The following is a 16463-nucleotide window of genomic DNA, read 5'->3' on the forward strand; positions in this document are numbered from 1 at the left end:
TAATGCTTAGATGCATTATGAAGGGTTATTGGTCTTTTTTAAGTGTCTACCATCGTGATGCACATCCTAGAACTAATTCAGACTGAATGTCGAGCTTCCTGTCTCCGAGGGCCCTCATTTTCTCTGACGTAGGATCTGTGCCAGATAATCCTCGACTTTACAATGGTTCATTTAACAACCACTCAAAAGGACAACGGCCCTTGGAAAAAAAATGTGACTTACGAATGTTTTTCATGCTTACCACCTTGGTAGCAACCCCGCAATCACAAGCTCAAAATTCAGGCAGGCGCTCGGCCACTAATTCATGCTGAGGACTGTTGCTATGCCCCAAGGTCATGTGATAACAGGTAACAGATAATCAGAGTTGGAAGGGACCTTGTAGACCATCTAGTCCAACCCCCTACCTAAGCAGGAGACCCTACACCCGTGATGGCAAACCTATGGCATGTGTACCACAGGTGGCATGCAGAGCCATTTGTGCCGGCGTGTGAGCTGCAGGCAAATTTACCTCACTCCACATACACGCGCATCACAGCTGATTTGAGGCCTTTTCGGCCTCCCAGAGGCTTCAGGAAGGCTTCAGCCGGCTTTTCAGGACGAAAACTAGGCCCGTTCCATCACTTCCTGTTTTTCCAGAAATACCGGAAGTGACAAAACGGGCCTAGTTTTCATTCTGAAAAGCCTGCAGAAGCCTTCCTGAAGCCTCTGGGAGGCTGAAAAAGCCTCAAACCAGCCAAAAATCAGCTGTGAGGCACAGTGCATGTAAGGGGAGGTGGGGGTTGTGCATACATGCGTAGGGTGCATGGGGGGGTCACGCATTGCATTCTGGGTGCTGGCACACGAGCGCGAGCATGCAATGCGTGCACAATTTTGGGCACAGGAGCCCCAAAATGTTAGCCACCACTGCCCTACACCATTTCTGACAAATGGCAGTCGAATCTCTTCTTGAAAGTTGATCTCTTTCTGCGGCCTTCTGGTGAACAAAATCCATAGGAAAGCTAGTAACAGTGTTGTTATGGTCATGGTTATGCCATGGTTGAACCATGTTATGCCATGGTTCCCTTAACAACCATTGCAAGAAAGGTTGCAAAAAGGGGCAAAACTCACTTTGCAATTGTCTCACTTAACAACTGAAATGTTGGGCTCAATTGTAGTCATAAGCTGAGGGCTACCTGTATAAATTTTGCTTTACAACTCACAATTTATGTGCTGCAGGAGACAAAAACAAAATGGATGCCATTTGGCAATAAGAGATTTCTATTTTCAGAGGGCCTAAGATTGACCACATAGACTGAGCCCATCTAGATGTCACCTTTAGTTAAGGAATATATTTGGAGTCCTATAGATCATCAAGGTAACAATAGCCCTTAGATATATATATATACCACTTCACGGAGCTTTGCAGCCCCTCCCTTTACAGAGTCAGCCTCTTACCCTCATCAATCTGGGTCCTCATTTTACCTGCCTCGGAAGGACGCAAGGCTGAGTCAACCTTGAGCCAGTGAGATTTGAACTGCCAAACTTCTGAGCAGCTGGCAGTCAGCAGAAGTAGCCTGCCGTACTGCACTCTAACCACTGCAGCACCATGGCTCAAGGGAGGAAAGGAAAGGAAAGGAAAGGAAAGGAAAGGAAAGGAAAGGAAAGGAGGGAGGAAAGGAAAGGAAAGGAAGGAAAGGAAAGGAAAGGAAAGGAAAGGAAAGGAAAGGAAAGGAAAGGAAAGGAAAAGAAAGAAAGGAAAGGAAAGGAAAGGAAAGGAAAGGAAAGGAAAGGAAAGGAAAGGAGAAATGTGGATGTAAGGAAAAAACATGAAAGGGGGGGAAGGAAGGAAGGAAGGAAGGAAGGAAGGAAGGAAGGAAGGAAGGAAGGAAGGAAGGAAGGAAGGAAGGAAGGAAGGAAAAACATGTATTGAAGGAAGGAAACATGAAAGGAGGGAGGGAGACTGGAAGGAAGAAAGGAATAGCAACAGCACTTAGATTTATATACTGCTTTGCAGTGCTTTCCAGTCCTCTCTAAGCGGTTTACAGAGTCAGCCTCTTGCCCCAGCAATCTGGGTCCTCATTTTACCCACCTCGGAAGGATGGAAGGCTAAGTCAACCTTGCTGGTATTCCTCGACCACAATCAGGCCTGAAATTTCTATCACTAAGTGAAGAGAGTTGTTAGGTGTCGCTTTGAAACAAGAAGGGCGGCAAACAAATTTCACAATTTCATAATAAATAAGTGAATTTCCCTCCCCGTTTTATTACCTTTCTGGCCATAATGGTTAAGTGAATCACTGATGGTTCTTAATAACACAGTCGTTAAGTGAATCTGATTTTCCCAATGACTTATCTAGTCAGAAGGTTGCAAAAGGGGATTGCACAACCACGGGGCGCGGCAACGGTCATAAATACGAAACGGTTGCCAAGCATCCTAATTTTGGTGACGAGATCCTGGAGATGCTAGAGTGACACAATGGCCTAGAGGTGGAGCTCTTGCCTATCGATCAGGAGGCTGTGAGCTCGATCCTGGGTAGAGGCAGATATTTCTGTCTCTGGGCACACTGAGAATATATCTGCTGAAAAAAACTCCGGATTGGTGACAGGAAGGGCATCTGGCCAGTAAATACTGAGCTCCATTCAGTTGCCCAGACTCCATCCTGCAAGGAACGATGGGGTTGCTAAAAGAGGATGGTGATGATCATGGAGACGCTACAGAGGTCGTAACTATGAAAAATGGGTCATAAGTCACATTTTCCAGTGCCATTGTAACTTTGAATGGTCAACTAAACAAAGTGCTGTACGCCAAAAACGATCTGTAGGTTCTCTTGGCTAACTTTATTTCATTTCTCACCTGCTTTCTCCTTCCTTCTGAAATATGGTAAGCATCTCTTAATTTTGTTCCAGAAGACAGAAAACTTTTTGTGGGCATGCTCAACAAACAACAGTCAGAAGATGACGTCCGTCGGTTATTTGAAGCGTTCGGGAACATCGAGGAATGCACGATACTTCGAGGACCGGATGGCAACAGCAAAGGTAAAATAGGTCGCCTTAACGGATTAAACCAAGACAGGGGAGATCTTCCAGCTAAGGAGATCTGGAAGGTCAGGTCTTCACGCTCCTTCGGGAGTTCTGGGACAGCCAGGGCTTGAGAAGAGCTCCCACCATCACCTAAAAAAGAAGTTTTGAAACCTTCTCGCATGTTGGGTGGCCTTTGGAAGTGGGCTGTTGTTGGAAGAAGTACCGATCTGGTTCAGATCCAAGGTGAGAGAAAGAGACTGAAAATGTAGAGGCTGGTTGGAAAGATGGTTTAATGATGAAGTAGAAACACATGGAGTTGAGAGTGAGGGGCATTTATACCTTCTCTTGGACTTTGCACTTGAACTTCCTGTTCCTGTGCAAGAACATGTGCCCTATTGGCTGTTGTCAGGCTCCCATGGTGGCATGTACAAATCCTAGGAGTTTGTCTGAGCTAAGCTTGGTTGAAGTTTGGGCTGATGCAGTGAAGGGGTTTGTTGGGCAATTCCTATTGTGGCTTTGTTCAGACCTTGCCTATGAATAGAGCTAGCTATCTCTTTACCTCTTAAGTGCTGACATCTTCTGGGGGGCTATTAAGAAAGGTTGGGGCTGCTTTTCAAGAACATTTTTCTCTGTTTCTCATCCAGGGAAATATAACATTCTTGTCTTTTTAATATTTCTCAAAATATTTTATTCTAGGAGAGGGTGGGTGCTAACTTTCTACATTACCTTTCCCTTCAAAATTCTGGCCACCATCTTTGGCCTAGTCTCGGTGAAACAAGGGTTGTATCAACAATGGGATCCATAGGAAAAGTTGGCTAAGTTTCTCTCTGACAAAAGGACCCCATTCCACTGACTTCTACTGAGAAAAATGGAGACCCTTACCTGGAAGCTTTGGGGATGGAGGGAGGACCAGTGATGACAAATTTCAGGGCACGTCTACTAGAGTGAGACTTCAAAGCCACTTCTGTTGGACTTAAGGGAAGTTCTGAAGAGCCGGATATTTATTGTTGATATGCGTGTGACTGAGAGTGGGTTGTGTGCTTGGGGGGCTTGGGTTATTGTAAATATGTGTGTGTGTGTGTGTGTGCATGTGAGAAAGAGTACGAATGCAGTGTGTGTACATAAGTCCAAAACCATTTTGTGAGTTATATACTTAATCTATTTTAGAGAGAGAGAGAGAGAGAGAAGAGAGAGAGAGAGAGAAGAGAGATAGATAGATAGATAGATAGATAGATAGATAGATAGATAGATAGATAGATAGATTAGATGATATAGATAGATAGATAGATAGATAGATAGATAGATAGATAGATAGATAGATAGATAGATAGATAGATAGATAGATAGATAGATAGATGATAGAGATATGAGAAATAGATAAGAGATAGAGATATGATAGAGATAGGGATAGATAGAGATGATGATAAAGATATGATAGATACAGTAGATAAAGTAAAGATACATACATATAGATAGATAGATATGATGATAGAGATGGAGATATGATACATAGATAGAGAGATACATAGAGATAGATGATGATAGAGAGATATGATAGATACAGTAGATGATAGAGATAGATAGATAGATAGATAGATAGATAGATAGATAGATAGATAGATAGATAGATAGATAATACCAAGGCCACAATCAAAATAGAACATGAAGCAATGCACAAATTGACAAATCCAATGAGCAATAACAAATACATCCAATAAAAGAGAAGATTTCTAGCTCAGGTTGGACTGTGGGGTCCTTGGTGCTCTCTAAGCTTGATAGTTTTTTTTTTGCAAATGCTCCATGACCAACATTTCACATTAGAAACAAATGGGGGTTTGCAGTTACAGTATTTTTAGTTCAGTTCAGTTTAGTTTAGTTTAGTTTGTTTTAGTTTAGTTTAGTTTAGTTTATTGTCATTGCACTTCGTAAAATGAAATTAAATACCATCTTCAGTGTACATTCTTATACTGTACTAAACAAAAAAAAATATTGTTTTTTTCCTGGGGTTGTTGGGATTTTTGGTTAACTTAAAATGTTTTGGAGAGCTTTAGTTGGTTTATGTGCTACACTGATGCCATATGGTCATAACAGCACAATACACTGATGGGGAAGCTGTATATAAACTGAGAGCAAACCCCACTCCCTTCTAGTAATGATGATATTACCTACTTGGGTTATAAAACGTCTGCAAGAAACAGAACCAAGGATCCTAGAATTATCTTCCTCCTCCTCTTCTTCTTCCTCCTTCTCCTCCTTCTCCTTGTCTTCTTCTTCCTCCTCCTCTTTTTCTTCCTCTCCTTCTCCTTCCCCCTCCTCTTCTCCTTCTTCTTCCTCCTCTTCTTCTTCTACTTCCTCCTCCTCTTCTTCTCCTCCTCCTCATTCTCCTTCCTCCTCCTCTTCTTCTTCTACTTCCTCCTCCTCCTCTTCCTCCTTCTCCTCCTTCTCCTTGTCTTCTTCTTCTTCTTCTTCCTCCTCTTCTTCTCCTCCTCCTTCTCCTTCCTCCTCCTCCTCTTCTTCTTCTACTTCCTCTTCCTCCTTCTCCTCCTCCTCCTCCTCCTCCTCCTCCTCCTCCTCCTCCTCTTCTTCTTCTTCTTCTTCTTCTTCTTCTTCTTCTTCTTCTTCTTCTTCTTCTTCTTCCTCTTCTTCTTCTTCTTCTTCTTCCTCCTCCTTCTCTTCCTCCTCCTCCCCTTCTCCTCATCCTCCTTCCTCCTCCTCCTCTTCTTCTTCTTCTTCCTCCTCCTCTTCCTCCTTCTCCTCCTTCTCCTTGTCTTCTTCTTCTTCTTCTCTTCCTCCTCTCCTCTTCTCCTCCTCCTTCTCCTCCTCCTCCTCCTCTCCTTCTCCTCCTTCCTCTTCCTCCTTCTTCTTCTTCTCCTTCTCTTCTTCTTCTTCTTCTTCTTCTTCTTCTTCTTCTTCTTCTTCTTCTTCTCCTTCCTCCTCCTCCCCTTCTCCCTCCTCCTCATCCTCTTCTTCCTCCTCTTCCTCTTCTTCTTCTTCCTCCTCCCCCTCCTCCTCCCAAACCCCATTCCCTTCTAGCACTGATAATGTTACCCGGTTGGGTCATAGAACGTCTCCAAGAAAATAACCACTGTCAGAGTACCAAGGGCCCCACAAATGAAACTAAGTGAATCGGGCTTCCCCCCTGACTTTGTTAGTTAAAGGTTTGCAAAAGGGATCATGTGACCCTGGGACACAGCAATGGTCATAAGTATGAACCGGTTGCCAAGTGTCTGAATTTTGATCATATGGGAACACTGCAAAGGTGGTCATGGTGAAAAAAAATGTGCCGTTGTAACTTTGTATGGTCACTAAATGAGCTGTTGTAAGCAGAGAACTACCTGTGGATTTAAAAAAAATAATATTTTAATCATACTGTCATCCAGGGGTGCGATTCCACTGGTGTAACAACCGGTTTGGCAGGGGTGCGCTTTGCACGTGTGCAGCATTTTAAAAACGTGGCTTTTACAGCTCTAAAACTAACCTTCGGCTGCAGTCCCAGTGAGTAAACCAGCTGAGGCGTTGCAATCCATTGTTCTGCGCCAAACAGCTGGTCTGAAAACCCTGGAAATAAAGGACAGAATACGGCAGGTGGGCCAAATCATCACTGTAATAACTATCGGGTCACCTGAACTGGCCCGAACTGGAAGAATCCCAGTTCCCTGCTATAATTTTGATCTTTGAGATGCACAGTATAGAAATTTAATAATGTTGAATAAAAAAGTAAATAAATCCATTGGACAATGCTTCCCCGCAACTGTTTATATATGTTCTGTTCTTCTTTTGGCCTAAGCAATGAGTTGTTGTTGCGTGAAAAACATCCCCTCTTGCACCATATGTAGCAGTGGTCGCCATCCAGTGGGCTGGGGACCACTGGTGGTCTGCGAGAAAACGTTGATGGTCCTCAGAGAAATGTCCCCCCCAAAGCAATTAATCCAGGCTGCGCGGAAACACAAGGCTGTGCAGCCCACATGGCTCGTGGGAACACAAGGCTTGTGTCGCTTGCATTGGGAACAACACGAGGTAGTGAGGAGAGGGGGAAAAGGGCAGAGGGGGGGAACTCAACCCATGTGCCTCGCCTGGCCACCGGCTGCTTCTTCCCACTTCTTTCTTCTTCTGGTTTTGGCTGCACACAAGGAAAGCAGCAAAAATCTTTCTTTCTCTCCTCCAAACTCTGCCAGAAATGAGTCTTTGGGACCCTGCAAGGCCTCCTGCACAAGAGGCTGCACCGGCAAAGACTAATTTCTGGCAGAGTTTCGGGGAGAGAAAGAAAGGCTTCTGCTACTTTCCTTGCACGAAGCCAAAAGTCTCTCTCTCTCTCTCTCTCTCTCTCTCCCCCTGAGAACGGAGCTGGAGACGGTATCCTACAATCCCAAATAAAGAACGATTGATCGGTAGGAAAATGGGGTGGGGAATTTTCCTGCAGACTTTTGGGGGGATTTTCACAGGGTCTCTGGTCTGCGGGAATTAAAAAGATGAGTTTGGTGGTCCCTGAGGTCCAAAAGGTTATGTAGGACAACAAGTGGCAGGAACTGGGGTTGGAGTCAAAAAAGACATCAGCCGAGCATCCCTACATAGTCACAAGCAAGCTCAGTCAAACCTCCCTTGAATTCCATGGACCATTATCTAACTCCCTGCAGGTGTCAACCCTTAGTTGAGAAGATTTCTGTGCAGAGGCCTTTAGCAATAAATCATTTTAACCGGACCTTCACGTGTAGGCCTTGCCTTTCATACCTGGCCCCATGTCAATGTGTAAACCACATCAACCAGTGGTGGGATTTAGCCAGTTTGCACCACTTTGGGAGAACCGGTTGTTAAGTTTCTGAGCAGTTTGGTGAACCGGTTGTTGGAAGAAATCATTAGGGCAGAGAACCGGTTGTTAAATTCCTTTGAATCCCACCACTGACATCAACCACAATGTACTCTGGTTCCCCATGACCTCCGTTCTTACCCTACCAAATCCAGAAGAGCACAGTAAAATTTTGACCCTTTTTCACAGTTCTTAGATGCAAATTGGGAAGGGTTGCACATATTCATATGTGAATGGGGAGAATTCCCCCAGCCAACATTATATCACGCAAAACTGTTTTTGAAACATTCTCGGCATTCAATAAAAATGTGATGCAAAAATAAATGCCTATATTAGGTAAAAGTGAACCTGTAAAAGTCACACACAGTTCTATGAAAATTTTACAGAGGCAGACATATATATAGACACATATATTATGAAAACTCATGATTGTGGGTAACGTTCAGATGGGTGAAATTGGAAGGTATAGGGCAGCAAACATTAGATAGATGGTAGATTAGATAGATGATAGATAGATAGATAGATAGATAGATAGATAGATAGATAGATAGATAGATAGATAGATAGATATAGATAGATGATAGATGATAGATGATAGATAGATAGATAGATAGATAGATAGATAGATAGATAGATAGATAGATAGAGATTAACATAGTTAGAAGGGATCATCTAGATGTAGATCATCTAGTCCAACCCCTGCCTGTTCTGACCCTAGCCCTTTTCTAACAAATCAAACACAATCCAAAAGGAACAGAAACCTTGTAATGTTTTTGCAAAATAATTAGCTGTGATAAGCACAAGCCTTGCCAAACTCTGCGAGACTTGCCAAAAGATAACAGACAAGAAATAAGTTGCAATACAAGAATCTTCAAATACAAACTCAGGATACTGGAACATCCACGAGGCTGGAGTTTCAAAATGTTTTTGCCTTCTGCAAAGAAGGTTAGTTTCACAGCTGGCTTTTATCTTCTTGAAGTAGGGAGCATTACCTTGCAGCCTTACTCCCAAGTCACCCGTGCTGTTGTAGCTGCTCTTTCCTTTGAACAATCCTGCGCGCGTGTGCACTTGACACATACTCCTCGGGAACCTCCTCATCATTGCTGCCAACCCCCACAATCTCTGAAGGCAGCAGTCCACTCCCTAATGGTCCTGGCCCCTCATCTGAGTCCTCACTCTCCTCAACCGTCCACACCTGCTGCCGGCTAACCACAACATGGTCTGGAAGGAGTTAGATAATCAGATAATCAGAATTGGAAGGGACCTTATAGGTCATCTAGTCCAACCCCCCACCCAAGCTGGAGATCCTGCACCATTTCTGACAGATGGCAGTCCAGTCTCTTCTTCAAAGCTTTCAGTGATGAAGCTCCCACAACTTCTGAAGGCAACTTCTGTCCCGTGGGTTGATTGTTCTCACTGTCAGAAAATATCTCCTTATTTCCAAGTTGAATCTCTCCTTGTTCAATTTCCATCCATTATTCCTTGTCTGGCCTTCAAGTGCCTTGGAAAATAGCTTGACCCCTGGTCCTTCTCTTCCCTAGACTATCCATGCCTAGTTCCTGTAACCGTCTTCATGTGTTTTAGTCTCCAGTCCCCTCATAATCCTGGTTGCTCTTCTCTGTACTTTTTCTAGAGCCTCAGCATCTTTTTTATAGTGTGGTGGCCAAAGCTGGATACGGTATTCTAGGTGTGGCCTTACTAAGGCTTTATAAAGTGGTGTTAGTACCTCACTTGATCTTGATTGTATCCCTCTGTTAATGCAATTTAGGATTGCATTTTTGGCTGCCGTCGCACACTGCTGGTTCATGTTTAGTTGGTTGTCCACTAAGACTCCAAGATCCCTCTCACAGTTACTGCTATTAAGCTTGGTTTCACCCAGTCTATATGTGTACTTTTGGTTTTTCTTGGCTAAGTATAAGACTTTACTTTCTTCTACGTTGAATTTCATTTTGTTAGATAGGGCCCAGTTGAACCAAGATCATTTGTATGGATTAACTAATAGGTCCATCATCTGGTACCCATGATCCTGATGTGAATGAAATTTGGGGATGTTGTGATTGCTTCAATGCCACCATACCTTCTGACTACATTTCCCAGAATCCTGTAGGTTGCATGACACAGGGAGAAATGAAAGAGCGTGTCCCCTGCCTCTTTCCCACCTCCCACTGGCTTCAGCATCCAATCGGCTGACAGCTAGGCCTGAAGGGTGAATGGCAATTGGCCGCTTTGGAACTGAGGTGAAATTTAAAAACTCTTAATGTTGGTGAGCTTCAAATGGAGGACAAGGGTGTGACTCGGATACCTCCTGGGAAGGTTGGGGAGGAGTCAACAGGTGAGGTCTCTTCCTCCCTGGAAGGAGTGAGTCCATGGGGACATGCCGGGATGGGAATGGGGGATGCGGTTTTCTTTCACATGCTCATTCACGGCTCTCTTTTTTTTCTCTCATTTTTTTTTCTGCCAGCAAAGTGGCAGGGAGTGCCTTAGGTCAAGAGAAAGAATGATTTCCAACATTCCCTGCGAGTTTCCCACAAAGAATTTTTATTTGCAAACCCCCCCGAGTTGCTTAGATATCAAGATGGGCAATGTATGAATTTTGATAGGGAAAGAAAGAAAGAAAGAAAGAAAGAAAGAAAGAAAGAAAGAAAGAAAGAAAGAAAGAAAGAAAGAAAGAAAGAAAGAAAGAAAGAAAGAAAGAAAGATGAGGAAGGGAGAGAGGGAAGGAAGGGAGGGAGGGATGGAGGGAGGAAAAGGAAGGAAGAAAAGAAAGAAAGAAAAAGAAAGAAGGGAGGGAAAGGAAGGAAGGAAGGAAGGAAAGAAGAAAGAAAGAAAGAAAGAAAGAAAGAAAGAAAGAAAGAAAGAAAGAAAGAAAGAAAGAAAGAAAGAAAGAAAGAAAGAGAAAGAAAGGAAGGAAGGAAGGAAGGAAGGAAGGAAGGAAGGTGAGGGACGGAGAGAGGGAGGGAGAAAGGGAGGAAAAGAAAAGAAGGAAAGAGAGAAAGTAGGGAGGGAAATGAAGGAAGGAAGGAAAATAAAGGAAAGGAAGGAAAGCAAAGGAAAGCAAAGAAGGAAGGAAGGAAGGAAGGAAGGAAGGAAGGAAGGAAGGAAGGAAGGAAGGAAAGAAAGAAAGAAAAAGAAAGAAAGAAAGAAAGAAAGAAAGAAAGAAAGAAAGAAAGAAAGAAAGAAAGAAAGAAAGAAAGGTCAATGGGGAAGCCAGCAGGAAATCGGAAGTCATTCCCGCTCCTATTGTTTTTGCTTGTTTGCTTTGTTTTGTTTAGTAAAAAAAAAACACTTGCAAAAAAAACCCACCATTGACTTTGTTTCTCTCTTTAGGTAAGAAAATATCTCTGAAAAATTGACCCAGTTGATCCCAGGCTGTCCACTATATATTAACAGCGCATATATTTGCAGGATGCTATAGAAAAGGGACCTGTGTGCTCTCTGAATAGTTGGTTTTCTTGCAGACAGTTCAGTACCCAAATAGCTAACGTCATCAGTGCTAGTAAGGAGTGGGATTTGCTCTCAGTTTATATTCTAGTGGCTTGTCCTGTGAGTATTGGTGAAGCTGGTTGTAGGAGTTCTTAGTTCGGGTAATGAAATGTCTGCAAGGAAACATCTCAGCTCAGGTAGCACCGAGGACCCGTTATTTCAACCTTGAGCCACAAATATTCTTCATTAAAGGGGAACTGTCCGAACGTAAGAAGGTGAAAACGAGAAACTGGGAGAAACTAAAACTGCCTGATTTGTTAATCCCCTGTGACCGGTTGCACGAAAGCGAAAGATGGAGAAACAACGTCATATCAAATGTCTGAGGAGGAAACGGAAAAGTCTCTGCACTCCCCACTCAACCTGGTCCTTATTCTCAGAATTTGTTCCTTCCTTTTGTCTTCCCAGGGTGCGCTTTTGTGAAATACTCCTCACATGCAGAAGCCCAGGCGGCCATAAACGCTTTACACGGAAGCCAGACAATGCCGGTGAGTGTTTCATTATGGCTTGGTCCTTTTGCAGGGGTGGTGAACTTGTAGCTAATTTTATCGTTTTTTTTAAAATAAATTTATTTATTCAACATTTGAACATTGAAAAACCAATTTCCACAATTTACAACATTACTATAGCGATGTTTACGTTATAAATAACTTCTATTAACGTGTTATACATCTCTGTTTCTTCGTCATTCTAGGCATTTTATACCTATATACACCTATTATATTCTATTATATTATTATTTATATATACACCTAATACCTATTATTTACATTTATTTACGCGAAAACCTTGTGGTTTTATGGTTTTATGGTATTACGTAAGTCATTTGATGCCTTTGTGTCTTATTCTTAACCATTCGTACTGAACACCCCACATTTTATAAAATTCTCCTTCTTCTTTATCCTTCAATAGCTTCGTTAGTCTATCCGTCTCTGCGCATTCATATATCTTATTAATAATTGTGGCTTCTAGGGAGGTTGTAGCCTGCTTCCAATTTCGGGCGCAAGGGATTCTGGCCGCCGTTATGATATGGAGCATCCAATATTGGTATTTTCGATCGAAATTAGGTTCTAATTTTATCATTTTTAATGACCGGTTCAGCAAACCGGAATATTTGACCCCTGGCTGGCCCTACCCCTCCCACGCTTTCCCTCCCAGGAGTCCCCACACGGTCAGTTTTGGATGCCAGGTCCCACATGGAGGCTTGGGGAGGGCAAAAATTCCCCCCTCCACTGTGGTGCAGAAGCCAACTAGGCCACACCCACCATGGCCACACCCCCAGCAACTGGGCAGAGAACCAATTGCTTAAAATTTTTGAAGCCTGCCCCGGGTCATTCGGGCAGAGACAATAGGGATTGACGTGTCAGGCCCCAAGAAGCAAGAACAATCCATGGAGTTACTTCTGAGTAGTTTCTTGATTGCTGTTTGCCGACAGACAGAATCTTGCCAGACTAAATCAACCATCTGCACAACTACAGGCATTCCTCGACTTACGAGCACAGCAGAGCCCCAGATTTCTGTTGTGAGACATTTGTTAAGTGGGTTTTATCCCCCATGAGACCTTTCTGGCCTCACTTGTTAAATGAATCACCGCAGTTGTTAAGTTAGTAACCCGGTTGTTAAGTGAATCTGACTTCCCAATGGACTTTGCTTGTTGGAGGGTCACAAAAGAGGATCATGTAACCCCGGGACACAGCAGTAGTCGTAAATATGAGCCAGTTGCCAAGTGTCTGAATTTTGATCATGTGATTGTAGGGAGGCTGCAAACGTCATTGGTGTGAAAAATGGTCATAAATCACTTCTGCCAGTGCCATTGTAACTTTGAATGGTCACTAAATGAACTGTTGTAAGTTGAGAACTACCTGTATAGTTATACTTTGCCAGCTGCTAGGGAGGTGCTACCTTAATCTTGTTCCTACCTATTAAACTTTCCAAGCTGTGCTCCTCTTCGCCCTCTGGGAAGCAGCCCCTCCCATTTGGGAATCCAGAATACATTCCACCGCAATGCCAAACAGATATTTACAGAATCAATCCATTGTAATGAAATGCAGGGGAAGAGAGGCCACCTAGGACAACAATCAAAGTAAAGTCCCCAAAGTGTTTTTTTTTTTCCAAAAAGCAACTGGACTTTCCTGGATTTTTTTTTTCTCCTTTGAAAATGTTTCGCTTCTCATCCAAGAAGCTTCTTCAGTTCTAACTTGTGGGGAATAGAAGAATGCAAAACCAATGAGATACATGCAGATCTGTTACACTGGGGAAATCTCTATTTCCATCCCGCTCCAGGGGAAAGATATTGTAAAATCTCCATTCCCTCCCTACTCCTGGGGGAAGGTTATTGCAAAATCCCCATTCCCTCTCCACCCCACTAACCTGCTTTCCAGCTCCGTTCTCCTGTGCAGGGCAACCAAAGAAGACCCAGCCGATCAGCTGGGACTCAATGGGAGACAGAGAATAGATGGGAGTGGGGCCAGTCAGAGGTAGCATTTGCCGGTTCTCCCAACTCCTCAAAATTTCCGCTACCGGTACTCCAGAACTAGTCAGATCCTGCTGAAGACCACCTCTGAACCCTGACCCGGAGGACTGAGAATCTCCATAGACAATTAAAGAAAAGAGGAAGGAGCCCTGAGGGGTTTAATGGTCTGAAGAAGAAACTTAAGGAAAGACTTACTAACGCATCAATCATTTCTCTCAGCCGGTCTTTGAAAACTTGCAGATTGGCACACAAACCACAAACCACCATGCAGAGCAGAAAGCAGGTTTCAAGGGCTTCTGTACCTTCAGACCTGCAAGACGGACTTAATGCAGCCCCATAATAAAGCAGATATAGCTCACTTAGTAGTGTTTCCGGCCTTTACCCAGGAAAGTTGACACCCACAGACGAAACATACAGCACATCAAAGTGCCTTCTCTGAAAACTCCATCCTACAGAAAGATGGATGAACACTGGTCCTTGTCAGTGGTAGGGTTCCAAGTAGTTTACCACCAATTCGGTGAGCGTGGCTTGGTGGGCACGCTTTGTATGTGCGCACAAACACTTTGCGTGTGGGTGGGCCCAACAGCAGATCTGTTGGAGAGAACCACTTCTCTCCCAGATGATCTTTGGAGCTACCGGTTCGACCAAACCACACCGAACCGGTAGAATCCCAACCATGGTCCGTGCAGATCTTCATCTTCGGTATATTTCTTTGAATACCGGCAATTGTCTTCTTCTGGTTACATACGCGAGATCTTTCTGTCTCTCATGGTAGGCCTTAATTTCTGGTCCTCTGGCTACTCTTTGTTAACCTTTTCTATTCTATTAACCTATAATCCATTTGTCAATCTATTCTCCAAAGCACCTGAAGGCAGACAAGAAGCAACGGGTAGAAGCTAAACAAGGAGAGACCCAACATAGAATTAAGAAGAAATTTCCTGACAAAATAATTAATCAGTGGAACAATTTTCCTCCAGAAGTTGTGGGTGCTTCAACACTGGAGTTTTTAAAGAAGAGATTGGACAACCACTTGTCTGGAATGGTACAGGGGGTTGGACTAGAAGACCTCCAAGGTGCCTTCCAACCTTATTATTCTATGTTCTGTAAATTCTAATACCTAGTCCAAAGGTCTTCAAACTTGGCAAGTTTAAGACTTGTAGACTTCAACTCCCAGAATTCCTGAACTAACATGATTGGAAGAGGAATTCTGGGAGTTGAAGTCCACAAGTCTTCAAGCTGTCAAGTTTGAAGACCCCTGACCTAGTCTTTTTTTTTAAAGGCCACCAAGATGTCCCTCCGACCTACAAATTACGTGAAACACTGAATTATGAGATTGTTTTAGTCCTGTCCAGTTACACGGATGTTCATTCTACCGGGGTGAGCATGATCTCTTGATCTTCTCACTTCCTGATCCACTTTTGTCCTTCTGTTATGCCAGGGATTAAGTTGTCCCCTTCGCTGGATCAATTCACAATTCTTCTGCCAAGGTTTTATCCTGCATCCATCAAAATTCTGGTCAGGACAGAAGCAGCCATTTGCTTCTGTAACAAGCCTCCTGTCCCTCCCTCTCTCCAGCTATCAGAATTATGGTTCCTCTGTGGTTTCAATTCACACAACATATGGCACCTAAGAGTTTCCAAAAAGGCCATTTTATCTAATTAAAATGCCTTCTCCTCTTCATGAACATCAGAATATGTCACATAAACAGTGGCCCTCTTTGCAGGAATGCAAGATGGATCACACCCTTGAGATGCTTAACCTAGTTGGGTAGAAACCTAGTCAGTGCCTAAGTGAGGGCAGTGTAAAAACCGTCATTATTTGAACAATAGTTCAAATTTAGGCAGCCTTCTTACCTTTAAATCCTCTCCCTTAACCAAAGGAGGAGAGGCGGAGAAGATTTGGGCGCTTTAAATAGAATATTTTCTCTCGCTTTAGATTAGAATAAAATATAGGTATTTTTTTAAGCTTCTGAAAAGTCTGGAAGAAGATCAGGGAGATCAAAACTCATGTATCATGGGATCCAGAGTAAGCCTAGGGGTACTTTTCCACTTTCTCTCATTTCCACACCTGTCTGTGACAAAAGTCCTTCTGGAGACAACCAGCATTAAGATAGCACCGAAGGGAGCATCGTACAGATTACAGAAGAATTTCCCAGCCAGCCTCTATCCAGGAAGGAGGAGACGAGGTGTCTGCTTAAACTTTCCCAAATCTAACATTATGTTAAATGCTTCAAAGAACCCACGTTTCATAAACAAACTATTTAGAGAAAAGTTTTTCCTTCCTTCCTTCCTTCCTTCCTTCCTTCCTTCCTCCCTCCCTCCCTCCCTCCCTCCCTTATTCTTTTCTATTCCTTCTTTCCTTTGCTTTCCTTCCTTATTTCTCTCCTTCCTTTTCCTTCCTTCCTTCCTTCCTTCCTTCCTTCCTTCCTTCCTTCCTTCCTTCCTTCCTCTGCTTCTTCTTTCATAACCTTTCTCTTCCCCCTTCTCTCCCTCTTTCTTTTCATCCTTTTCTGCTTTGCTTTTCCCTTTCCTTTTCTCCTTCTCCCTCCCCTCCCTTCCTTCCTCCCTTCTTTCCTCCTTCCCTCCTTCCTTCCTGCTTTCTCTTTCACAACTTTTCCCTTTTCTTTCCCTTCCCTTTTCTCCTTCTCTCTCCCCTCCCTCCCTCCTTTCCTCTTCCTTCCTTCCTTCCTCCATTCTTTCCTCCCTCCCT

General features: G+C 43.5%; 1 protein-coding gene across 20 annotated transcripts in view; it reads left to right on the plus strand.

The window, feature by feature from the left end:
• The window catches only part of CELF4 (CUGBP Elav-like family member 4), an 801906-nt gene that overhangs the window by 694812 nt on the left and 90631 nt on the right, over window positions 1–16463 (plus strand). For 11 of the 20 annotated variants that reach the window (XM_087927563.1, XM_087927558.1, XM_087927567.1 and 8 more), the window contains exons 4-5: window positions 2884–3012; window positions 11690–11769. In XM_087927563.1, coding sequence (XP_087783689.1) covers window positions 2884–3012; window positions 11690–11769 — 209 coding nt within the window. The remainder of the gene's footprint in view (window positions 1–2883; window positions 3013–11689; window positions 11770–16463) is intronic. The other 9 variants (XM_087927561.1, XM_087927571.1, XM_087927560.1 and 6 more) reach the window with 2 other exon arrangements.

This window comes from Pseudonaja textilis, chromosome 2, assembly GCF_049901715.1.
Source record: "Pseudonaja textilis isolate UNSWEBS1 chromosome 2, rPseTex1.2, whole genome shotgun sequence".
Taxonomy (NCBI): Eukaryota; Metazoa; Chordata; class Lepidosauria; order Squamata; family Elapidae; genus Pseudonaja; species Pseudonaja textilis.